Source organism: Cucurbita pepo, chromosome 20 (assembly GCF_057944985.1).
Source record: "Cucurbita pepo subsp. pepo isolate OVF chromosome 20, ASM5794498v1, whole genome shotgun sequence".
Lineage (NCBI taxonomy): Eukaryota > Viridiplantae > Streptophyta > Magnoliopsida > Cucurbitales > Cucurbitaceae > Cucurbita > Cucurbita pepo.
In genome coordinates, this window is record NC_141817.1 from 4,859,721 (window position 1) to 4,885,030 (window position 25,310).

Sequence of the window (25,310 nt, forward strand, 5' to 3'; positions counted from 1 at the left end):
CGGTCCTCTTCCTTCCCTTTTCCTCTTTGTTCGTCGTCCTTCTTTTCTTTCTGGGAGTTTTGCGGCCTAAAAGCTCCTAAAGCCACAGATCTAATAATCGATTAAGAAACCTAATTTTTCGACCTCGGTTACCGACGACGACGCTTACGAAATAACACAAAACGCACCCTGAGTTATTGTGCTTTCGTTAGGGATCCCTCTTATGGTGGTAACAGGTCGTTTTGTGTCGGTTTGAGGGTGGTTTGAGGGCTCATCGGAGAAACTGGACACTCGCCGACGTTTGTCCGAAATCTCTCTCTCTCTCGAAATTTTCTCTCTTTTCTCCCTTTGCAGGTGTTCTGAAGATGCTGGGTGTTGTGGGCTGAGGGTGGGCGTGCTGTGACCGTTGTTTCGCGTGGGTTCCGCGAAACTCGGCGGTCGCCGGAAAACTCGCGGGTTTTCCGGCGACTGAGTTTTTTTTTTTTTTTTTTTTTTTTCGTTTTCTCGTTTTCCTTTATTTATTTATTAATATATATATATATATATATATATATATATATATATATATATATATATATATATATATATATTTTCTTTATTTCCCGGGTCGTTACAGCCATTATGCTGAGCGCTGCAACCAACGGTATGTTCGACCTGATTCTTCTCATGTCACCTTGCTGAAGCCTTTAACACGTCATGTTCTATTGCTGGACCCGATGCTGCTGATTGGTTTCTGGACACTGGAGCTTCGGCCCATATGACTACCGACCCATCTATTCTGGATCAGTCTAAAAATTACACGGGTAAGAACTCTGTGATCGTAGGAAATGGTGCATCCCTACCCATTACCCACACCTCTTTCCTCTATTCCTATTTCAAATTTCTTGGAACCACATCTTCATCATATTGATTCATCCCCCCCTACCACTTCATCACCGCACATTCCTCGATCCAGTTCATCCCCGTGTGATATTTGTTCTGACCTTATAGATGAGTCTGTGCAGGTTGATACTTCTCTTGCAGGTTCCACTTTGCCACCCTCGACTTCTTATTCGACCTCTATTGAACCTCCTGTTGATTTCTCTTCTTTGGGCACTCATCCTATGATCACACGAGCCAAAGCTGGTATATTCAAGACTCGTCATCCAGCAAATCTTGGTATTTTGGGCTCATTTGGATTTCTTTCTGCTCTTCTTGCATCCACTGAGCCAAAAGGATTCAAATCTGCAGCTAAGAATCCTGCTTGGGTGGCTACCATTGATGAAGAAATTCGAGCGTTACAACAAAATGATACTTGGACTTTGGTTCCTCGCCTTGCCAACACCAACATCGTGGGCTCTAAATGGGTGTTTCGTATTAAATATTTGCCTGATGGATCCGTCGAGCGTTTCAAGGCTCGTCTTGTTGCTAAAGGTTATACTCAGGTTCCTGGTCTTGACTACACTGACACTTTCAGTCCGGTTGTCAAAGCTACCACTGTCCGTGTTGTGCTTTCTATTGCAGTCACAAATAAATGGCCTCTTCGACAACTTGATGTCAAGAATGCTTTTCTCAATGGAACTCTTATTGAACGTGTTCATATAGAACAACCTCCTGGGTATATTGATCATCGATTTCTCACTCATGTTTGTCTATTAAAGAAAGCTCTCTATGGCTTAAAGCAAGCTCCTCGTGCTTGGTTTCAGCGTTTTAGCTCATTTCTTCTCACACTTGGGTTTTCTTGCAGTCGCGCTGACACGTCCCTTTTTTTCTTTAATCAGCAATCTAACCTTATCTATTTGCTTCTTTATGATGATGACATTATTGTTACCAGCAACAACTCATCTCTTATTGACAGCTTTACTCGCAAGCTTCATTCTGAGTTTGCTACCAAAGATTTGGGTTCTCTCAGTTACTTTCTTGGTCTTGAAGCTTCACCCACTCCTGATGGTCTCTTTATTAGTCAGTTAAAATATGCTCAAGATATTCTTACTCGTGCTCAGTTGCTCGATAGCAAACCAGTTCACACTCCCATGGTTGTTTCTCAACACCTAACTGCTGATGGTTCTCCTTTCTCTGATCCTACTCTCTATAGATCTCTTGTTGGCGCCCTTCAGTACTTGACTATTACGCGTCCAGATATTGCCTATGCTGTCAATTCTGTCAGTCAATTCTTGCATGCCCCTACTGCAGATCACTTTCTTGCTGTCAAACGTATTCTTCGCTATGTCAAAGGAACACTCCACTTTGGTCTTACCTTTCGTCCATCCACTGTTCCTAGTACGCTAGTCGCTTATTCGGATGCTGACTGGGCTGGTTGTCCCGACACTCGTCGTTCTACATCCGGCTATTCTATTTACCTTGGAGTGCCAAAAAGCAACCTACTGTCTCAGACTCCAGCTGTGAATCTGAGTATCGTGCTCTTGCCACAACTGCTGCTGAACTTCTTTGGGTTACGCATCTTTTGCATGACCTCAAGGTCCCTATTTCACAGCAGCCCGTACTCTTATGTGACAACAAAAGTGCTATTTTTTTTTAGCTCTAATCCCGTTTCTCACAAGCGGGCCAAACATGTTGAACTAGATTATCATTTTCTTCGAGAACTTGTTATCGCTGGCAAACTTCGCACACAATATGTACCCTCTCATCTCCAAGTTGCTGACATCTTCACAAAGAGTATTTCTCGACCTCTCTTTGAATTTTTCAGATCCAAGCTTCACGTTCGTTCAAATCCGACGCTCAGCTTGCGGGGGGTGTTAAGGATAGTTGACCGTTCATTATAAGGCACATTACGGGTTACCATATTTGCCCTTTTATCAAAGGCAAATATATTGTATCCATTTATTATTCTTTCATTTTATCGCTATTTTCATATTATTTGTAATTTACCATATTTCTGTATTCTGTAAATGATTATAAATAAGAGAACTCTCACCACTATTTAGGCGTGGTGGATTTAGCAAACATTCAAACCTTGATGAAGCAGGTAATGTTAGAGACTCGAGAATTGAAGAACACGAGCAAGAGAGTATCGAAAAATAAGTTTAAAATATTTTTTTTTAGTTTTGAGAATTTAGAATAGAAAATGTCAAAAATAAAATAAAATAAAAATTTGAGGGACTAAAACGAAAAGTATTTACAAATCTGAGGACCAATAAGCAAACAGCGAAAAAAGTCCAAAATAGGATGAAAATTAGACCCAGTGATATGTAAAGGCGTGAAGCCGATAAGGCGGACGGAGCCACTCAACCGGGAGCCCAGAAGAACTTACCGGAGAGTGCCGCACAGTCACCGGGATGGCGTTCCAGCTCTCCCATTTTCCCTCCACCTTCTCCACCGACCATAATTCCCTCACTTTTCACTATAAAACCACTCTCTGCAAGTCCTCCTCTCGCGTTTTCAAGCTCAATCCCATACCTTATCACTCAAAACCATTCCTCCAAATTACCAATGTGTCGCCACAGGAATACGCTCCTCAAGAAACCCGGAATTCAAGCCCCTCTGATGATGAAATCTCGAAATTCCCAGATGGGAAATCCGGGTCCTCGTCGAAAACCTCCGTTTGGGTCAATCCCAGTAGCCCCAGAGCTTCGAAGCTTCGGAAGCAATCGTACGAAGCCAGGTATGCTTCTCTTAAGAAAATATCGGAGTCTTTGGACTCTTGTAATCCTTGTGAGGATGATGTTGCTGATGTCTTGAAGAGGATAGATAGTAAAATTTTAGAGCAGGACGCTATTGGAGTGCTGAATAACATGTCGAATTCCCAAACTGCGTTGCTTGTGCTTCGGTACTTTCAGGATGTGTTGAAATCAAGTAAACAAGCGGTTTTTTATAATGTGACATTGAAGGTGTTTAGGAAATGCAGAGATTTTGAGGGTGCAGAGAAACTGTTCGACGAAATGCTTGAGAGAGGAGTTAAGCCTGATAATGTGACATTTTCTACAATTATTAGTTGTGCTAGGTTTTGTTCATTGCCAAATAAGGCTGTTGAGTGGTTTGAGATGATGCCAAGTTTTGACTGTAATCCTGATGATATCACCTACTCTGGGATGATTGATGCCTATGGACGTGCTGGTAATGTGGACATGGCTTTCAGCTTGTATGACCGTGCAAGAACAGAAAACTGGCGTATCGATCTTTCGACATTCTCGACGATGATCAAAATTCATGGAGTGGCTGGGAACTATGATGGATGCTTGAATGTGTATGAAGAAATGAAGGCTGTAGGCATCAAGCCGAACTTGGCTATATATAACAGCTTGCTGGCTGCTATGGGTAGGGCTAAAAGACCCTGGCAGATCAAGACAATTTACAAAGAGATGACTAAGAATGGATTTTCACCAAGTTGGGCAACTTATGCTTCTCTTTTACGTGCCTATGCAAGAGCCAGATATGCTGAGGATGGCATGCTTGTGTACAAGGAGATGAAGGAAAAGGGACTGCAGTTGAATGTAATTCTCTACAATACGCTTTTAGCTATGTGTGCCGATGTTGGCTACGTTAATGAGGCTATTGAAGTTTTTGAAGATATGAAGAGTTCTGGGACTTGCTCACCTGACAGTTGGACTTTTTCTTCCATGATCACCATATATTCCTGCAGTGGAAACGTATCAGAGGCGGAAGAAATGTTGAACGAGATGATGGAAGCCGGTTTCGACCCTAATATCTTTGTCTTGACATCATTAATCCAGTGTTATGGGAAAGCCAAACGTGTTGATGATGTAGTGAGGACATTTGATCGATTGCTAGAGTTGGGATTAACTCCAGACGACCGATTCTGTGGCTGTCTTCTCAATGTAATTACCCAGACGCCGAAACATGAACTTAGTAAGCTAATAGATTGTGTCGAGAGAGCTAATCCAAAACTCGGTTTCGTGGTGAAACTCTTGCTAGGGGAGAAGGACATGGAAGGAGATTTCAGAACTGAAGCCTCGGAACTCTTTAGTGTTGTAAGCGACGATGTGAGGAAAGCCTACTGCAATTGCTTGATTGATCTGTGTGTAAATTTAGATCTTTTGGATAAGGCATGTGAGCTGCTGGATTTGGGACTTTCGGTTCAGATATATACAGATTTGCAGTCCAGGTCTCCAACTCAGTGGTCTCTATATCTTAAGGGTCTTTCTCTTGGGGCTGCTCTCACTGCATTACACGTTTGGATAAATGACTTAACAAAGGAACTGAAATCCGGGGAGGAACTTCCACCATTACTTGGAATAAATACTGGACATGGAAAACACAAATATTCCGATAAGGGTTTGTCGAGCGTCTTTGAATCGCATCTCAAGGAACTAAATGCTCCATTCCATGAGGCTCCAGAAAAGGTTGGTTGGTTTTTGACGACTAAAGTGGCAGCAAAATCATGGTTGGAGTCTAGAGGTTCACCTGAATTAGTGGCAGCATAGGTTGTTCTGAAAGGTCCCATAATATTTGTGGTGATATCTTTTGATTTAAACCCTTTTTTCTTCTTTCTTTGAATCGGCCATATATTTCTTGAAAGAGAACTTAATGTTGGAGGATGCAATGAAGAATTCTGCTATCTTTGTTCTTTTATTGTAGGGTATATAGTTCATATGAATGTCAGATGGATATTCGAACTCTCTGCTTTCTTGCTTACTGCTAACTGTTTACGGTATATTTTTGTCCTTGGTTAGCACTCTCAACGTACATCCTTTCTAGTCCGTCCAAGATTAGTTTTGTGTATTAGTCGACACCTGAAATGTAACAGCCTAAGCTCATCGCTGCAAATATTGTCCTTTTTAGACTTTCCCCTTCGGGCTTTTGCTTAGGGTTTTTAAAACGCGTCTACTAGGGAGAGGTTTCCACACCCTTATAAAAAATGTTTCGTTCTCCTCTCCAATCAATGTAGGATCTCACAAACCTTCCCCCTTCGGGGCCCAGTGTCCTCACTGGCACTCGTTCCTTTCTCCAATTAATGTGGGATCCCTCAATCCACCACCCCTTTGGGGCCCAGCTTCTTTACTGGCACACTGTCTCGTGTCTACCCCCTCCGGGACTCAGCCTCCTCGCTAGCACACTGCCTTGTGTCCACCCCCTTTGAGGCTCAATCTCCTCGGTGGCACATCGCCCAGTGGCTGGTTCTGATACTATTTGTAATAGCCCAAGCCCACCGCTAGCTAAAAGGAGGTGATAGAAATGCAAGGTGAACGATCAAGTTCAAATATGCTTGGATGATAAAATTCTGAACAACGAGGGTAGGGGATATGTAACGAGTGGAATGGAGCATGGCTTAGATATTTCTTTTAGAATTAGAAGAATCCAGGCCTCTCATAGAGTTGAAGATATTAACGAATTAGGCTCGAGTCCTCGAGCTTTGTCCTGGAGATGTCAAGAGGAAAGAAGATGAACAGTAGGTTTGAAGAAGTGGAACTGCCATTGGGAAAGGTGGAAGTTCGGAGGATACTGAAGAGATGGAGAAGACTATCTCACAATGAATGGCCATGGACTACTTAGTTGTGACGCTCGAAATGGACTCTCGAAAACCTGCTATTAAGGTAACAATCCATATAAACTTGCTAATTTCTTAGTTTTCTGTTTCAAGTCTTGAGATGCATCTATAAGTTACCATATTTGGTCTGTCTTTTTCCCTTTCTGTAGTGTTAACAGCTGCATCTGGAGGAACCTATGTTGGAACTAGAATGGTTCATTCAGTCTTAGACTGCTTCCTAATAACTTGTATGTTGTTAGATTGAGTTTAAAAAATTCAAATGTTCTTGAAGAATATCACTTTCTTTTCAGGAAAAAAAGGAAAAAAAAGAATAGCAAGTCATTTGACCTATGTGAGTGTGAGATCCCACATCGATTGGAGAGGGGAACGAGTGCTAGCGAGGACGCTAGGCCTCGAAAGGGGGTGGATTGTGAGATCCCACATCGATTGGGAAAGAGAACTAAGCATTCTTTATAAGGGTGTAAAACCTCTCCTTAGCAGGTGCGTTTTAAAAATCTTGAGGGAAATCCCGAAAGGGAACGCCCAAAGAAGACAATATCGGTTAGCGGTTACAATGAGACATTACGGCTAATCTCTTATTTGACTTTGTTTGTGCAAAGCAATTCTAAAACAAAATGTCAAAGCCATTGACTTTGATCCTTGGGTATTGTTTATAATTTTCCAGTCTGAACACTGTGGTAGTGCTCATAACATGGTACTGTCTTCCCAATTGAAGTCGTTGGCTGTGTATATTATTATATTCACACAGGTCATGGAGAAGCAGTGTAATGGCTGGCACGTTAACAAATTGGAAACTGCTATATATGCTCATCAGACATCCCTTTCTTAGCCATTCATTAACAAATGGGAAACTTCATTGTCTTGCCTTGTGTTCGGTCGCCACAGAAGAAGCTCCGAGGTATCGAAAAAGCCACTGATTTGGCTACAACAGTCGATTCGGCCATCGAATGCTGTAATGACCGTCTTCTCCATGATTTTTCTTCTTCAACAAGAACCAGCCTCCAAGTTGGGGAGGTTCGAGATGTTGTTCCATGCCTGAAAGAGCTCGAAAAACTGCTGGTTTCCTCGAAGATAGCGTACTCGGATGGAGCGGGAGCGAGGAAGGTGAAGATTGTGGTAACTAAGGAACAGTTTAAGTTGCTGTTGGAAAATGCAAAGAAGTTGCAATCTCGTCATAGATTGTTCGGCTACACAAGCCCCCGTAGAGAGTGTCGAAAATGGCGACCGACGTTGTCTGTGATCTCAGAAGAAAAGGGTTTTTGAATGGAGTCTTAGAGGGAAACTTGTGTAGCTTTACAGAGATAATGGAGATTAAGTTGAAAGTTGAAGCTTCATTTGTAGGAATCTGGCAAGCAAATGATCTTACAAAGGCAAAACTACCAGCGCAGAAAGAAAGGAAAAGAAAGGAGAGAAATTACTAATACAAACTTTTTTTTGGGTTGCAAAACTCAATTTTGAGAGGTTTTTTTGGGGTACTTTTTAGAACACGGTAGAACAAACTAGAAGGGATTTGAAAATTCACCTCGTAAAAGGGGCGCCAGGAATGTAAAAGGGGCACCAACTCCTTCCACTTAAATTTTATATGACCATTCGATGAAATTACGCCTAGGTATGCCAGACATGAATCGCCTCAAAATGCAGGAGATTGACTAATGGTCAAATTCTCCCTATTTGAAAAGTTACATGCTATTTAAGCTGTTGTTGCAAGCTGTTGTTGCCTTGTAGTCATATAATATTATTTGACTAATTGTCAAATTCTCCCTATTTGAAAAGTTATAAGCTGTTGTTGCCTTGTACTTATAGTCATATAATATTATTTGACTAATTGTCAAATTCTCCTTATTTAAAAAGTTACATGTTATTTAAGCTATTGTTGCCTTGTACTTATAGTCATATAATATTGTTTTCAATCTTTCTTTCAATCTTGCTTTCAAACACTTTTTCAAAATCTGTTTGCCCCGTTCCCTACCACCTTCTCTTCAAAATAGGGCTACAAAACAGGGCTTAACTTTCTCCTCAAAATAGGGCTACAAAACAGGGCTAAACCTTCTCCTCAAAATATGGCTAAGGACTATGGCTAAGGACGATTGTGACACTTAGAATCAATCAAAAACCCATTATTAATGCCAATCCTTCTTGATTTACAATTCAAAAGCAGAATAATCATACTGTTTATTACTCTAAATTGTTCTTTGATTGAGCAAAGGATTAGATATACACAAGAAGAGAAAAGATGTCATTCTTTTCCTCAATAATACCCAGCAATCCATATGGAAATAAAGTGATTACTTCTCTGAAGGGACAAGGCAACCGACCAATCAAGCAAACAGACAACAATCTGATCAAGCATCCTTGTCCCCACGTTTCCAGTTGTTCCCTGTCTTATTGACTCATTAACCCCTGTCTCCCCCTCTCCTTCAACTCCCCAACAAAAATATCTACCGACTGTACAAGGGTATTTCAGTATTTTCACAATAACAGATTATATTCAAAATAAGAAGCTGATGAGCCAAGTCTTGAAACTCATGAGCAATACAATGTTTTGCAGTAAAGCATCATCATCACTCATAGCCATTCCTCTCTGTTTCTGTTTCTCAATCTCCATGGACGTTCAAACAAAGGTTCTCCAAAACAAAGACCAAATAACTGTTGTACCAGCAGTTTCAGTGGTTCTGTCATTGTTTCTAGCATTCTTTTGGCCTCTCTTTGCCTCAACAGCTGCACTCTTGGTCGGAATGATCGCCGCCTTTCGAGGTGGTTTCCAAGTTGGAACCGAAATTCATGGTGTAAGAGCAGCAGGTGAAGGGATCCTAGATTATGTTGCAGGACGACCTGAATATGGCAAAAACCACAATAAGTACCGGTAACAGATTCTTTGTCACAAACAAAATCAACAAAGAATAAAAAATTGTCTGTATGTTCGATTTGTATATTCCAGCTACCATCGGATTCAGTGTGATGAACACATGTATGCTCAATGCCAAAATGGTCTGTATAACAGCCCTAGCTCACTGCTAGCAGATATTGTCCGCTTTGGCCCGTTACTTATCGCGTCAGCCTCACAATTTTAAAACGCGTCTACTAGGGAGAGGTTTCCACACCCTTATAAGGAATGCTTCGTTCTCCTCTCCAAACGATGTGGGATCTCACAATCCACCCCCATTGCGAGTCCAGCGTCCTCACTGCACACTTCCTGGTGTATGCCTTTGATATCATTTGTAACAGCCTAAGCCTACCGCTAGTAGATATTGTCCGCTTTGGCCCATTATGTATCGTCGTCAGCCTCACTGTTTAAAACACGTCTACTTGGGAGAGGTTTCCACACCCTAATAAGCAATGCTTCGTTTCCCTCTCCAACCAAGGTGGGATCTCACAATACACCCCCCTTAGGGGTTCAGCGTCCTCGCTGGCACACCGCTCGGTGTTTGGCTCTGATACCATTTATAACAGCCCAAGCCCACCACTAGTAGATATTGTCCACTTTGGCCCATTACGTATCGCCGTCGGTCTCACGGTTTTAAGACACGGTTACTAGGGAGAGGTTTCCACACCCTTATAAAGAATGCTTCATTCCTCTCTCCAACCGACGTGGGATCTCACCGTTTGTAAATTGAATGTTATCTCACGCATCCACTTCTTCACATTTTGTGTCTGAATCCAAATGGGTTGGGTAAGGATATTTGGAATCAATGTCACTTTAAAGTTAACCATGAACATGAAATTTATGGTCCACTGTGAAAAGTTTTCAAGTTTTATACATTGGATTCTTATCTATAGACTGACAGGAAAGAGGCCTGCTCAAGTTTCGTCCATCGACCTTGTTGAACTCATGGTTTATATAGTTTGAATGGATAAGAAGAGAATCAATCAAACTGAAGGAAACTGTTCCATGTTTATGCTATCTGCTTCATCAAATATGCAATAACAATCTAAGAAACAATGTTGATATAATATTACTAATCTAGATTGGTAACAATTAGTTTCAATCTACCAAGCGAGAGGAAAAAATAAGGAGTAGGGATTATCACGTCCGATGCTCTACAAGAGTTATGGTCCAATAAGAGTCGGTGATATTAAGGCGACGACTATGAAGTTACTAAATCAGCTTCAGTTAAACATCCTGATTGAACAATGTCAAACTTCTTAAAAGTGTCAAGAATGGGAGAAATTCTTATGCAAGTATTGAATCAAAGCAGTATTAGTCATTGTTAAGACAAGGGTAATGGGAAAGAAGTCCAGTAGAATTCATGGATAAGAGAAATATGAAGGGAAATCAGGCTTTACCTTACTACTCACTTATTCATTATCAAGCTCTGCTACTTCAAGATGTGAGTATGTGAGGTAAGTGATTTCAATTAGGTGGGAGGAGTTGACGACCGGTCGTATCTCCCTGTAGCAATTTCATGTCTACCCGACGTAGACATGATTCTGCTGAAACGTCGTACACTTAGAAAAGACAAGAAGGAAATTATACATCACGAAAGCAGTAAAGGAAAGCGATAAAGTGATACAAGGTAAGGGTTGTGGCACGTAACAAGGATGCGACCATGGGCAACAACCTTGAACAAGCATGACCGTGACACATCTCAACCACGGTCAAGATAAGAGTTCCAACAACAACAACAAGATAATGATTGAGAAGGCTGATGAATTTGTATACACAGTAACATGGAATTCCCAGTTAACTTAATGATTTTCCCCTGAAAATTAGCAAAAGTTCATGCAAAATCATGATAAACATAATTGTTTAACCTGTTGAATCACTAAGGTAAGAGAAGAGTTTACTCCATGATAAGCACAGCAACAATTTAGACCAGAAAAATTGTCTTTCATCCTTTATTCAGAGCAGAACAAATTAAGAGTCAAGAAACTGAACAGTCACTCTCTGCCTTCCACATGCCTAAATCCTTACCACTCGCCATGAACAAGCCACCATTTCCCCGCAACCCCCACTAGTTGACAACGACACATCACAATAATAAGGCCAAGTCCGATTACAAACAAGAAACAGTAGCTATTAGCACAAAGCATCAGAAAACTTACACGACATCAATCCGCTGCATGAACGATCACTTCGGGGAGAACTGGAAGGATCAAAGCGAAGAACACTAATCTTCAAGAAATTCCATGATTGCATTACAGAATCGAACAGGGGACCCATTAAAGAGAGAGATCAAGAAGATGCACATGATTTGAATCCGGAAATGCACGGAAGAAAAGAAGGACAAAAACAGGCGCGGATTTGCAGCCACACGATGGGATTTGAGAGGTGGATTTTTAGGGTTTAGGGGATTGAAGGAAGTGGAAGAAGACAAATCGGGAAAAGTAATTGTCGGATGAATGAATGATAATGGAAGAAGGAATCATAGTAATTTGTGTTGTAATTGTCGAACCAAAAGATCCCAACAATTTCGCTCGCTGGGTTTACTGTGTGTTCTTCCCCTTTATTGATGCTGTTTAAAGTACAATCCTTTAAGTACTTCATTTTGCTTTTCCAATGTTGATTAAAGTTATCTTTCTTGACCATTCATTACCGGTGTATATTCGAATGGTAAGATGAATACGACTCCCACAATGGTAGTTATTGTCCACTTTGAGTATAAGCTCTAAACACGACTCTCCACAATGATATGATATTGTCCACTTTGAGTATAAGCTCTAAACACGACTCTCCACAATGATATGATATTGTCCACTTTGAGTATAAGCTCTGAACACGACTCTCCACAATGGTATGATATTGTCCACTTTGAGTATAAGCTCTCGTGGTTTTGTTTTGGGCTTTCTTCCACAATGGTATGATATTGTCCACTTTGAGTATAAGTTTTGAACACGACTCTCCACAACGGTATGATATTGTCCACTTTGAGTATAAGCTCTCGTAGTTTTATTTTGGGCTTCCCCAAAAGAAAGATCATTCTCTAAATTAGGGGACGTGAGACTTTCATCATCCAACACGTCCCCCCTCAGTATGATATTGTCCACTTTGAGCATAAGCTCTCATGGCTTTCCTTTTGGCTTCCCCAAAAGACCTCGTTCCAATAGAGAGAGTATTCCTCGATTATAAACCCATGATCATTCCCTAAACTAGCGGAGGTGGGACTTTTATCATTCAACACAAACATCTAATTTTTTATTAAAAAAAAAAAGTGTGGATCCATTAGGGATGTTTGAAAAATTTGACGACCCATTAACCCAACTCAATTAGTCTTTTTAAGTTAAGTTGTTTTTTTTTTTTTTTCTTATTAACGGATATTCAAACATCTAATTTTTATGAAAGCATAGGTCTCGATCAATTAGGAAGGTTCAAAAAATCTCAATGACCCGACGAACCGAACTCTTATAGATTGAATTATGAACTTATTCGAATCGGATTAAATTCAAATATATGAAAATTTTATAAATTGGTTTAGTTATGAGTTCTCCCAAAAAAAAAAAAAAAAAAAACTAAATTGAATTGAATTAAACAAATTTGAATTTATTTTAATTTTAAAAAATACATTTGGAATATTAAAATACTAAAAACATAAAGAATGATATTTTCCAAATTAAATTAAAAAAAAAAAAAAAAAAAAAAAAAAAAAAAAATCCTTCAGCTAGATTTCATTAAATTAATTTTATTTATTGAATTTAAAGTAAGAAACACATATAATCTAAATTTGCACAACAAATGGATCCTAAATTTTTTAGAAAAATATTCACCATTCATTAATTAATACTTAATTTTTTTTATTTCCTTAAAAAAAAAATTAAAAATAAATAAATAAATAAACTATTTAGTATTACATCAATGAAATATTTATGTGGAATATTCCTGAAAAAAAATTTATATTTATAGTCATTTTTAGGGAAAATAAATAAATAAACTATCGCCAATGTTGTCGGTTTGTAGTGTCTCTATTTTCTCAATGGTTGAAAGTTTATTTTACTATGACGACTTTTATACTTTATAGACAATTTTTTTCGATAAAAAATAGAGTTTCACATCTAATTCCATTTTTTCGTCTCGTTAAAATAAAAAATATCACATAAAATGATAAATATACCTCTTAATAAGAACAAAATACAAAAGGTAGTGTGTTTATTCAACTAACAATTGATTAACACCTCCCTAATTTTACTCGGCATCGGATTAATTATCTTAATTGTAACAACGATAACCTACTTTCAATAGATGCGAAACCGACGAGTTCAATCAAACAGCATACCGAGTCTAAAGTTAGAAAAATGTTCGTCAACTTCGATAGGTATAGTATTACAAGCAATAGAATAAAAGAGAGCTTACTACTCGTTTCTATTAGAGTTGGGATCTTGTTATAATCGGTCAACAAGAGATAATCATATCGAGGCGCTGTTGCACCGTCGAGACGGTGATGATTAAGTATGTTTTATGATTGTTTGAGCAGTAAATTCACTCCAAATTTGTTCAATAATTCCAGAATCTAAACATTTTTATTAAAAACACAAAACACACAAACATTAAAAACATCAAAAAGCTTCTGTTATAAAAACATTATCGATTACACTGCAATGAGCTGCTGAGTTTGAGCTGCTTCAATCCTCATTTCCTCCTTCATTTTCCTTATAAACTCTTCTATTTTCTTGTTCAATTCTTCTGTACTCACCACCACCTCTAAATCCCTCCTTTTTCCTTCTTCTTCCTCCTCTTCTTCTTCTTCTTCTTCTTCAACCTCCTCTGTAAAACACCCTTCATCTTCATCATCTTCATCATCTTCTTCATCTTCTTGTTCATGTTCTTCTTCATGTTCTTCTTCATGTTCTTGTTCTTCTGATTCATCAGAATCATACCCATCAGAGGCATCAGCCACAAGATCATGTTCAAATTGATCATGATCAACAGAATGGGAAAATGAATAATACCCAAAAGAGGAGGAAGAAGAAGAAGGAGAAGAATCTTGAAGAACAGAGGAAGTGGCAAGAAGAAACAGGATTCCATTACAGATCAAGAACATGAACTTTCTCTCCATGCCATGGTTGAGGAGAGAGAAGAGGAAAGTGGAGAAATAGACAGTAAATGAATGAGGGAAGAGAGAGAAGAAGGAAAAAAAGAATGCCAAAACCAAAGAAAACACACAAATTGACACTATGAACTTCACCATCCTTTTCAACCTCTCAACATTATTGCTTGTTGATGATGTTCTATCAAGATCCAAACTTTCATATGAATCCATGTTTATGGCATCAACCCTTTTCTCCATTTTGAAAGGGAATCACAAAAATGAGAGCTTTTCTCTTGAAAACGAGAGATTTTTGGGGGATTTGGGTTAAGTAAGTACACAGAGCTGCCATGTTCTGTTTCTTTTATAGTGGTCCTTGTAGCTCTTCCATGCCCATGAAAACGAGCTGATTTCAAGTGGGGAAATGACTGAAATGACCTTGAGGACATGAGGGAGGGCATGAGAAGAGAAGGGTATTTTGGGGGAGAGAGAAAGTGATGAGGGAGTTGAGACAAAAAGGAGGAGAGAGAGAGAGGGGGAAATGGAGGGTGGAAGGTTCTGGGGTTTGTCCATGAAAGTGATGAAATTAAGGGATGGAGGGATAAAGGAGAAGGGGACACGTGGAGTTATGAAGAAATGGAGATTAGGGTTATTATTTGGTTTTGAGGCTCAAAGTGTTCCATCCTTTTCTTCTCGTCGGATCCCATGAAAGACCTTACCATTATTGCCTCACTCTAAACGTCACAATCCTTGCTTTATTTGATTGCCGAAATCAATCATTTCCTTTCCTTCATCTTTTTCTTTTTGGAAATGAAAATTAATCCTCGACTTTTGTAACGGTTCAGTAAAGATAAACTACCTTTTTAAGTACGGTGATTCTGCGTGAATTCAGTGAAGAAAAGAGATGAAGCTACCTGCAAAACGAATGACTGAAGTATCAATGTAAGAACTTGTGATGCACACTCTAATGCTTGAATCAATTAAGATGTTTCGTAAGTGTAGCAAGAGTTACGATTTGTGAGCGTACCTGTTGGTGTGTCTGTTCTTTCCTTTTGTATGTTGTTGGAATGCTCGAGATTTGACTATAGGAGTGCTTAAGCCAATGTGGTAAGGTCTATATCAAGTTACTAGAGTAATTCTACCCATCAGGAAGGAAAGACACTCTCTCATCCATGGAATGCATTACCATTGCATTCTTGCAGTAGAATAACAATTGTGCGACATTTTTTTTAATTTAGCAAACAAGTCAGACGTGTGAAATTCGAACTTCACGGACAATATCGATGTATGCTTGAGCCTCGGGTCACGTTTGAGAAAAAAAAGTAATGTTATAAGCTAAAAGCGAGTAGCAACAACAATAGGTTCGATAACATATAACCAGTGTAGGAAGAATTGACAACTAGTCACATCCCTCTTTAGTACATTTTGGGGCATTTTAGCCTTGGCGGGTGTAGACATGATTTTGTTGACCGGTCATACCCCTTGTATTAACACAACATAAACTAGTAAAAGTCTATCTAACATGAGAGCAGGTAAAAGGGTTTAGAACAGGCATGTGGTCATAATTAACATGTCCTGTATAAGTATGGTCAGGACATCCAACATGCGATTACAGGTAATACGCCTTCGACAAACATGACCGTGACATATAATACCTAAAAATGTATTATCATAACTCTGATCTCAAACAAAAATCCCCTATATAATTCTATGATAATAATGTTTGAAACAACACATATATGAAGATTAAATGGTCAAATCATGGATCGAATTGGTTAGCAAAAGACAAAATTTCCAAATTTAGGCACCACCCGAAGTTAGACCAAAGTCACATGTCAAGTCCATAGCAAAAGATAGGCAACATGTCCAAGTCCATAGCAAGCATGCTAACCTTTCTTCAAGTCTAGAGGATGAAAACATAAAAATAGGTTGAACACAAGGACAACTTAGCCAATATTTTGTAGTAGAGCTCATGGTAAAGGACCCACCCCAACCCCAAATAACAAAAGACCTCATTGTCAAAGATGATTACGACTTAAATTTTGCACTAAACATTGTTTAATTATGCTCTTATGCTCGATGTGCACGTGAAACCTAGTTAGACCTCAAAAAATTCTGTTTAATATTTTCGGTGTGGCTTATGTTTAGGGCTCACCTTAAATCATAGATGGACAAAATTTGATATGTTTATACTCGTTGCAAAAAGTGACTACACAACATATAGTTCATATAAGGATAAAGAAAGCACGCTCGAAAGTTGGTTGTTCGAGATGGATCTTGCGATGGGCTATAAGAGTGCAAATTTTGGTTACTAAAAAACACACATGTAAGAAAGTATAGTAAAGGGAAATACTCCCAAGTTGAGCCAAGTTCAGCCATGAACCCAAATTGAAGAGTGAGATAATGTTATAGAGTCATTTTGGACCAAACGAGCATATTCGAGATTGGGTAAATTTGGGGACTATCATACTAGAAAGTGGCTAAAACCTGAGGCCAAGCTACAACCATGCTCGTCCTCGACTACTACTTTGACAAACGAGGCATGTTAAATACATACCTCCAACCCGAGGAACCTGAAGGCCAATCTAATACAACTCTAGAACTCAATTTTTGGAACCCTAGGACAAACCTTCCATAAATATCTAATTTTCATCTCACAAATTGTTGAGGAGAAGAGGGCAACAAAAATATGTAACATATAGAAATTTGAGATGGAAGTATGATTTGGTCCCTCTATGGTGTCTGTTTCCTCAAGACTTAGATGAAATTTCTTGACACTTGTCAATAGTTAGTAATGATTATAAAAGCAGCAGAGCCTTATAATGGCTTCATTGAATTCCACAAAATGATAAGAGAGATTTATCCATGCTAATAATGTTAATTTGGACATACATTCTTGGCCATTTGTTTGTGGAGTTTATTCAAATGGGTGTTGAATGAGTAATAAAGAGTTTAAAGCTTTAATATATATAACACAAGTTATTGATATTACGGTATAAATAGTGGTGAGTTGCTCCTACTTCTAACTGTTCTTCCATTTCATCGAGGGGTAAGAATTAAGCTACAAGAAGAAAATGAAGAATATCAAGGATGAGCAATACCCTTTTTGATGAGCATCTCATAGATCCTGTCGATTTTGGTTGGATCAATCTTGAATAAGCGATGGGCATCAGATTTCTTGGTTACATTCCCATTGAAAATCTCTACTGATAGAACTTCTTCCATCTTTAGGTAAAGGGGTGGAGTTACTCTGATTTCACTGCATAGGCTTTTTTCCTGCCAATCCAACAGTAAAACACTTCATCGAAACACCAAGAAGACATAAAGTACGACAAGTCTGCTGTTTTCTAAGATGGATTACTGTTTTGGTGAGTTTTTGTAATAGTCCAAGCCCACCGCTAGCAAATATTGTCCTTTTTGGGCTTTTTCCTTTGGGGCTTCCCCTCAAGGTTTTTGAAACACGTCTGCTAGGGAGAGGTTTCCACACCCTTACAAAGAATGTTTTGTTTCTCTCTCTCTAATCGATGTGGGATCCACAATTCACCCCCCTTCGGTGCTTAGCATCCTTGCTGGCACGCCGCCAGCGAGGACGCTTAGCCCCGAAGAGAGGTGGATTGTGAGATCCCGCATCGATTGGAGAGGGGAACGAAGCATTCTTTATAAGGGTGTGGAAACCTCTCCCTAACAGACGCGTTTTAAAAGCCTTGAGGGGAAGCTCGAAAAGGAAAGCCCAAAGAGGACAGTATCTGCTAGCGGTGAACTTGAGCTGTTACAATTTCTGTTAAAGGAAAAAGAAAATTGTGCATTTCTTTATGCTAATACATGAATCTTTCAGTTTGTGGTATACAAACGTACGTGAATGATTCAGAGTAGTTGATACAACTGTACTTGAATAGGATCTGTTCTATAGGTTGTACATCGATATCTTTGAGTTCTAAACAAAGGTTCAGAGTCGATGAATATGATAATAACAGTACATCTCACAAACATTAGTTCGAAAAAGCTGTCAAAAGGGAGCTGGCTAATAAAAGCTGAAAGCTGTCCAAAATTGAATAGAATTGGCAGCTTAGTTGAGATTACACTCTTATTCACCAAGGTTTCTAGTTCCATTTGATTACCAAAGAGTTCTCTTAATCTAGTGAAGACTTGGTTGTGGAGCTACAGAAATAAAGCAGTGTAGCAGCTTAGTTCCAAGGGAAGGCACTGAGATTTCCCTGGGATAGACTCAAGTAGATAGTTGAGATTGTTGTTCTCATAAGACCAATGAAAAGACTAATGGTGCATTTACACTAATGCCTACAGGGTTGTTTCTTAAAGAATGGTTTTCACAGTAATTGGGATCTCAAATCAAGAAAAATGTGAATAAAAAAAGCTCTAAGATGTTCGTTTAGTAAGTGGGAGATTGCACTTACAGCTTCAGAAAGAAAATCTGCACCAAACATATCGAAGTCGTTGACAGAGCCAGAAAGAGCCTGCACTGCTGGTCGTGAATTTGAATCCTTCCCAGCAGACTCGGATGGAGTGAACATGATTGAATTGCCCCGACTTCCAGCGCCTGTAAGATTACTTTCTTTCACTCTATGATCAGCTCCTTCAGATTCTCTTTTCCTTTTCTTATTGAGAAAGATCTCTGCCTCGCTCGGTGTACGACATCCAGCCACTCTAGCTTCCTGTATAATCATTTGTAAATATAGCACATCAAAAGTATGCAGAGAACTGAATGAATTATCAGACGAGTTACACGATATTGGCAGCATACAACATTGGTAAAAAGAATAAGAAAACAAGAATCTAACGTAAATCTGCATGATGAAAATCGAGTTTTAAAACCTTAAGTTCTTGAATTCGTTTCAAGGTCCGATGCTCTGCAACAATTGTTTGAAGCAATTCCTCGTGTTCTTCCTTTGAATGGAAGCGCATGAAGACATCATATTGACGACATATCGCCCTCTCTTCAGCTGATAATTCCTTTTCAAAAGAACTTGGATAAAGTAAATTTCTTTGTAATATAAAATCTTTTCTCCGCTTCCTCTCATCCAGCCTGCAGGATAGTTATATCACTATGTAAGATTTAGAGAGTAAAAACCAAAGAAACAATGGAAAGGTAAAGAAGTTTTGATGGATGTTTTTGCTAACATGTAAAGCCAACAAAAAGGTTACAAATTTTTACCTTTTTGAGTATAAACGCAACACTCTCATTTTCAGCTCACGCTCGTCCTCACCGTCAGCATCCTTAAATTCCATCTCCGCTAGCAGCTGCTCAGCGTCATTATCATATTCTGGATCAAACTCCTGTCTCTTTTCATTGTAACCACTCAGCTCTAATAAAGGACCCTTAGTTGCTGGAACATTAGGTTTCTTCCCATTAAAGCCCCGGTCTGTTTGAGAATCTGCCATTATATCATCATACAAATTTAGCTTCAACATCCAGGTCCTCTAAAAAGAGCATGCAAGTATTTGAAGAAATATAAAATAAGGGTGTGACTATATTATCGCCTTCCCATTGAATCCATATGATCGTCCGCTGAAAGAGAGAGTCGGGAAGGGAAGAATATGTCCTCTAATCAAACTAAGATTCATAATGACATACTCTGGCTAAAGGTTGTTATCCAGAAACAATAATAAGGCTCCAGGGGGCACACAATATGAAACCTGTGAAACTTTAACTAGACAACACAACCCAGAGAACACACAATGTCGAGCAAAAAGAAAGACTAAATAATCTACGTTGTCCATCCCTTCGTGTATGAACAACGTATTTGTTGACGATCGTTGGGAGGGAGTCCCACATTGGCTAATTTAGGGAATAATCATGGGTTTATAAGTAAGGAATACATCTCCATTGGCATGAGGTCTTTTGGGGAAGCCCAAAGTAAAGCCATGAGAGCTTATGCTCAAAGTGGACAATATCATACTATTGTGAAGATCCGTGATTCCTAATAGTATTCTTATGACTCCCATCTAAAAGAACAATATAGAAAGAAAGCCTTGGCTGGAGATTTCGAGAGCTCGTATGCACTAAAATGAAAATCGATTATGAATAGCTACACAAGCTTCCAGTAAAAGGATAAGGTTTAAGATCGATTAGAAAGATACACAATTGCAATCTCAAGAATTTATCTGCACCACCTTCCACTTTAACGAGGCTATCTTTAACTTGATTTGCAGATGATGCTTTCTTGTTGGCAATGGCAGCGGCCGTATTGAAGCTACCTTCTTCTACAATAAAATGAACATGCAAAGTATCCAATGATCACCTTGTCCATTAAACACGATATTCATTCACAGTCGATCAACAACAATAGACATGTACACCTCACCTGATGTAGAGCTTGATGATAAACGGCCAGAAGGATCTACTTTATGTATATCTTCAACTCTGAGAATAAAAGGAAATATTAATGCGAAGGTAGGGAAATGAAGAAAAAAGAGAAAAGTCATTCAATGGCAAGGTTGATATACTTTACTCTTGAAGGCGAATACGGGGGCTCTTCCTTCAAATTAAGCTCTCCAAGCGTTGAAAATCCTGCAGCATTATAACACATTAATCATAAGCTGCATCATCAAAGCAATACCAGAATCATCTGGAATAAAGCATAATAATAGAGATATAAGAAATTTTGCATTAGTTAACAATTATTCCTTCAACTCGTGAGGCTAGAGCTTGTTTCTCGAGAAGCAAAAGAAACATTGGTCAGTTTTTCCTAGGAAAACTCACGACCTAACACAATCTATTAAATAAACCGTTTCCCACAAAATTAACTTATCATCCAAGACAAATTTATATGTCACAGCATCTCTAGATAATATGTGAGATCCCGCATCGGTTGGGGAGAATAACGAAGCATTCTTTATAAGGGTGTAGAAACCTCTCTCTAGCAGACGCGTTTTAAAACTTTGAGGGAAACCCAAAGAGAACAATATTTGCTAGCAGTGGGCTTGGGTTGTTACAAATAGTATCAGAGCCAGACACCGGGCGATGTGTCAGTGAGGAGATTGAGCACCGAACGGGGGTGGACACAAGGCGGTGTGCCAACAAGGATGCTGGGTCCCGAAAGAGGGTGGATTGGAGAGTCCCACATCGATTGGAGAAGGGAACGAATGCCAGCAAGGATGCTGGACCCCGAAGAGGGTGGATTGTGAGATCCCACATTGGTTGGGGAGGAGAATGAAGAATTCATTATAAGGGTGTGAAAACCTCTCCCTAGCAGACACGTTTTAAAAAAACCTTAAAGGGAAGCCTAAAAGAAAAAGCCCAAAGAGGACAATATTTGCTAGCGGTGGGCTTGAGCTGTTACATAATAAGACCTAATGAATACTTCTCTTTTTCTTTTTTTTTTTTTTTTGACAAAATTATAGTTCTTGCAAGATTTATCTACATGTCATAGTGTGACAGGATGTCCCTCGCCAAGTGGATTGCCGATGTACCTCGTAACATAAAGATGAATGTCTCACTAACCTTTCTTGTCTTCACCATGCCCTTTAGCCATAGCAAGGAGCTCCTTTCTATTTTTTCCAACGACATGCGACATGTCCTGAGAACAATCCAAAAGTTACTTGGAAGAACCAAGGTTCTAGGAGAATCAAAATTGTTGAGAATATCGTACCGGTAGAGGAAAATACGGGGAGTTCATATATACACTTGAATAATGTTCTATGCATTGTTCTTTACTCTTCGTTCCCACATGCTCAGCAACTTCTGTCCAATTCCAGAAGCCATACATCTCAATCCCCTACATTATGAAATGTGAATATTCAGGGCAAAAGAAGAACATACAGGCGAAAGGACATTGGTAGAAAATAACATACCTCTAAAAGTAATATTTCGTCATCTGCATTCCAGTCTGGGCAAATGAGTGGAAAAAATAAATTATCCTGTCAAGATGAAGACACGTTCAACGAAAGAATATGCATATCGGGTTCAAATCGAATTCAGCAGAAACTGTAACGCTTTAATGAATCATTCATTTCCACTTGAGACGTAATTCTATCCGGAGGGAAAACCAGAGGTACTTATGAAATAGAGAAGACATCCAAAAATATTCGTCTCGAATTGAACTACCTCGCTTTAAAAGAAAATCAGATCTAAGAGAAAATACAATCCATTGGGGGCGCTACTAACCATAACCTTGTATGGGTGATTGCTTTTATGAGGTTTCACCTCAGCTCCAACCGAAAAACATTCTATACAAAGGTCGAAGTCAGGGCACATGGCACATTTGATGCGAATTTTCCCTGTAATGTCTTTAATGCAATAATTGCAGTGGTATAAGGCTTTTTTGCCTTCAGCTGGCCCTTGACCTTTCTCCCAAATAAGTTAAGGAGAGAAAAAAATGTGAGACAAATAAGTAGTTCAAAACAAGAGCACACGATATATTTAAATAACAGCTCTCGACTTGTAGATCTCGAACGGAACGTAGAACGGTTCAGGAAGAATGAGCATAACAACTAGTTTCGAAAACAATTAATCAAAGTAGAAAACAACCTGGTGTTGTAGATTCCAAATTATCTCCACTAGAAGAATTCCTTTTTCTCCTAGATCTGCAGCATCAAGAATGAATGTTCAAATTAAAAAAATGAACATAGGTATCTTTGAAGCATAAACACATGAAATATTACACAATAACGCGAACAGATGATCGGATTTAAGACATCTTCCAGTCAAAAACTGATAAAGACATCACCAAAATGTTGAACCAAAGAACAGAACACGACATATAATGAATCTATAATTACCAAAAATAACAAGTCTGGCATCAAAATTTCACAGCAAATAAGTAGCAGACATTGACATTAATGAGAAACCAACTTCCAAAAATTGAACAAACCACCCAAATTGTAGTTAGTACAGTAGAAAACCACTAAAGTAAGCCAACAAAACTGGTATGCCACCCTGATTATGCACTCAAATGTCTTCCCCCATTATGAAAATTGCAAGACTCAATCGAACACACAAAGGGTATCTTCATAAACTTCAGTAAAACCTCGAATCAGCAAACGTTCTGATTGAGAGGAAGAAAATACACAGAGAAAGGGAGAAAAATTGTTAACCTCTGAGACGGATCCTCGTCGGACTGAAAATTTCCCCGAGAGCGACCCATTTGATTTCGGAAATCAAACGAAGATTCCGAACTACTGGGCAAGTGTTTATTCAACAGAGACTGGCATATATGGCTGAAATTAAGTGCCCCAGCTGAAGGGCACCATTGATTAGGGATCCCGCTTGAAGAAGAAACTGGAAATTTCAGTAAAAAAATGAGCAAATTGGATGGGTTTTTTAGGGGGTGCGGATAAAAGAAGCGTGCGTTCGTGATTGAAATGGAAAAATAAACAGCGGAATTCTGAAACCTTCTGATTAAACCCAAAACGATGAAATTCAGAGAGTATCTATTATGATCAATTTAAGAACCGTTTAATTCTTATACTGTTTTCTTGTTCTTCTTTTATTCCATTTATTGAAACTAGTTAAATTTTTTATTAGTATCTTTTAAAGATTTTAAGATAATGTTACTTTTAATAATTTAAAATCAAACAATCGTCCATTTTTTTCGATTAATTGAAGTTTTCACTTCATTCTCGAGGTGGTTTCTTCATCGAAACACTGTCAAACACGATCGATTTCAATAGCTATATTTCAGCATATGCAGTGACATATGTAGTGATTTCTTTTTCTTTCATTTTCATGGTTACAGATCTTCACTGTCATCGTGTCCGTGAGGGTGTGGGAGCACAGTCTCACAATTCATTGGTCGGGTATTCGTTGTTTTTTTTTTTTTCAATCATTGTGGCATGTAGGGTTCACTACAAAAGCATTCACCATGAGACCTCGTGCCTTCTTAATTTTTGTCTTAACTCGTTCAAGAGTTTTTCTTACTATTTGGAGTTAGTTTTAGGGTTAATCGAGTGTTCGTAATGTAATTAATGAATCTAACATCAATTCTTATATGTTTGGAAGGTTATTGGTAAAATATGACTCTACTAGGGTTGAACCTAAGTTACGGTTAACTACAAGGATCACAGAAAGAGTAGAATTAAACTTATTGGTTAGTGAACTTATCGTTAGACGTTTAAGGCTCGGTTATAGAAATTGCTTGAGACATAAACACAAATTGAAAAATATGAGCTTCTATTTCAATTTCTATCCCTACAAAAATTTTCATTTATTTTCGTGCCCATTAGATTTTTGTAGTCATTTTTTTTTTTATCTTATATATATATATATATATATATATATATATATTTCAAAAAAAATTAATGAATAATTTCTATTAAAAAATGTAAAACACTCTAATAAATTTAATAATTTTTTTTTTATCAGGGAAGGAGGGAAATAAATTAATTATATTTAATTTTAAAAAAAATTATATTTATAATTAATTTTTCAATTTAATTATCGTAATAATTATTTATAATTTTATCAAAATTATTTATTTGATAATAATTATTAATATTGATCCTTTAAGTAAACTCAAAAACTTTAAATTAAAACATACTTTAAAATTTAAGGCATATTTTTTATAAATACGTATTAATGAATAAAAATTAAATCAAAGAAATTTTATATAATTTTATAGTATACTATCTTATTTAATATAATTATTCCACCGTATACACGTTTGATTTCTGAAATCTAATTATACTAAATATTTATTAAAAAAATACATTTATTTATTTTTACTAAAATTTATGGTATGATTATACTTCTATAGGATTAATATATAAATAAATAGTAAGGATCATTTTAATATTCTGTATAATTATATTTATATTCTAATTTTTACACAACAATTATGACATCAACTTTCATCGTTTATTAAAAAATAAGCTCCCAGCGAGGATCGAACTCGCGGCCTTTCGCTTACGAAGCGAACGCAATACCACTATGCTATGGAAGCAGCACTTGAAATCAATAATGGTTAACAAATTAC

General features: G+C 38.2%; 3 protein-coding genes, 1 long non-coding RNA gene and 1 other non-coding gene across 8 annotated transcripts; 1 reads left to right on the forward strand and 4 right to left on the reverse strand.

Moving 5' to 3' along the window:
- The first annotated feature begins 3,155 nt into the window (after window positions 1–3,155).
- Window positions 3,156–5,555, forward strand: SVR7 (pentatricopeptide (PPR) repeat-containing protein). The gene has a single exon (XM_023664938.2). It carries the CDS (start codon window positions 3,255–3,257, stop codon window positions 5,358–5,360), a length of 2,106 nt encoding a protein of 701 aa, XP_023520706.2. The 5' UTR covers window positions 3,156–3,254; the 3' UTR covers window positions 5,361–5,555.
- A 3,022-nt stretch (window positions 5,556–8,577) lies between these two features.
- On the reverse strand, window positions 8,578–11,895 carry LOC111784097 (uncharacterized). Of its 3 annotated transcripts, XR_015414632.1 has the most exons (4): window positions 11,468–11,895; window positions 11,177–11,376; window positions 10,709–10,852; window positions 8,578–9,256 (listed from the first exon to the last, which is right to left on the reverse strand). It is a non-coding gene; the product is annotated as an uncharacterized LOC111784097 (long non-coding RNA). The 3 variants fall into 3 exon arrangements; XR_015414633.1 differs by lacking the exon at window positions 11,177–11,376 and having other exon boundaries at window positions 10,709–10,870; window positions 11,468–11,886; XR_015414631.1 differs by lacking the exon at window positions 11,177–11,376 and having other exon boundaries at window positions 11,468–11,881.
- Window positions 11,896–13,845: 1,950 nt separating this feature from the next.
- On the reverse strand, window positions 13,846–15,206 carry LOC147786411 (uncharacterized). The gene has a single exon (XM_087120456.1). It carries the CDS (start codon window positions 14,641–14,643, stop codon window positions 13,945–13,947), a length of 699 nt encoding a protein of 232 aa, XP_086976582.1. The 5' UTR covers window positions 14,644–15,206; the 3' UTR covers window positions 13,846–13,944.
- Window positions 15,207–17,275: 2,069 nt separating this feature from the next.
- On the reverse strand, window positions 17,276–23,765 carry ADA2B (ADA2 2B). 2 transcript variants are annotated; one of them, XM_023664940.2, is made up of 13 exons: window positions 23,434–23,765; window positions 22,868–22,923; window positions 22,505–22,683; window positions 22,192–22,257; window positions 21,990–22,115; window positions 21,842–21,917; window positions 20,845–20,908; window positions 20,703–20,761; window positions 20,512–20,598; window positions 19,553–19,772; window positions 19,213–19,423; window positions 18,795–19,052; window positions 17,276–17,658 (listed from the first exon to the last, which is right to left on the reverse strand). In XM_023664940.2, the coding sequence occupies exons 1-13, from the start codon at window positions 23,481–23,483 to the stop codon at window positions 17,467–17,469; spliced, it is 1,644 nt and encodes a 547-aa protein (XP_023520708.2). In that variant the 5' UTR covers window positions 23,484–23,765; the 3' UTR covers window positions 17,276–17,466. The 2 variants fall into 2 exon arrangements, with proteins under 2 accessions (XP_023520708.2, XP_023520707.2); XM_023664939.2 differs by having other exon boundaries at window positions 20,512–20,601; window positions 23,434–23,764.
- A 1,440-nt stretch (window positions 23,766–25,205) lies between these two features.
- TRNAT-CGU (transfer RNA threonine (anticodon CGU)) lies at window positions 25,206–25,277 on the reverse strand. Its single transcript has one exon. It is a non-coding gene; the product is annotated as a tRNA-Thr (tRNA).
- Window positions 25,278–25,310: the final 33 nt, after the last annotated feature.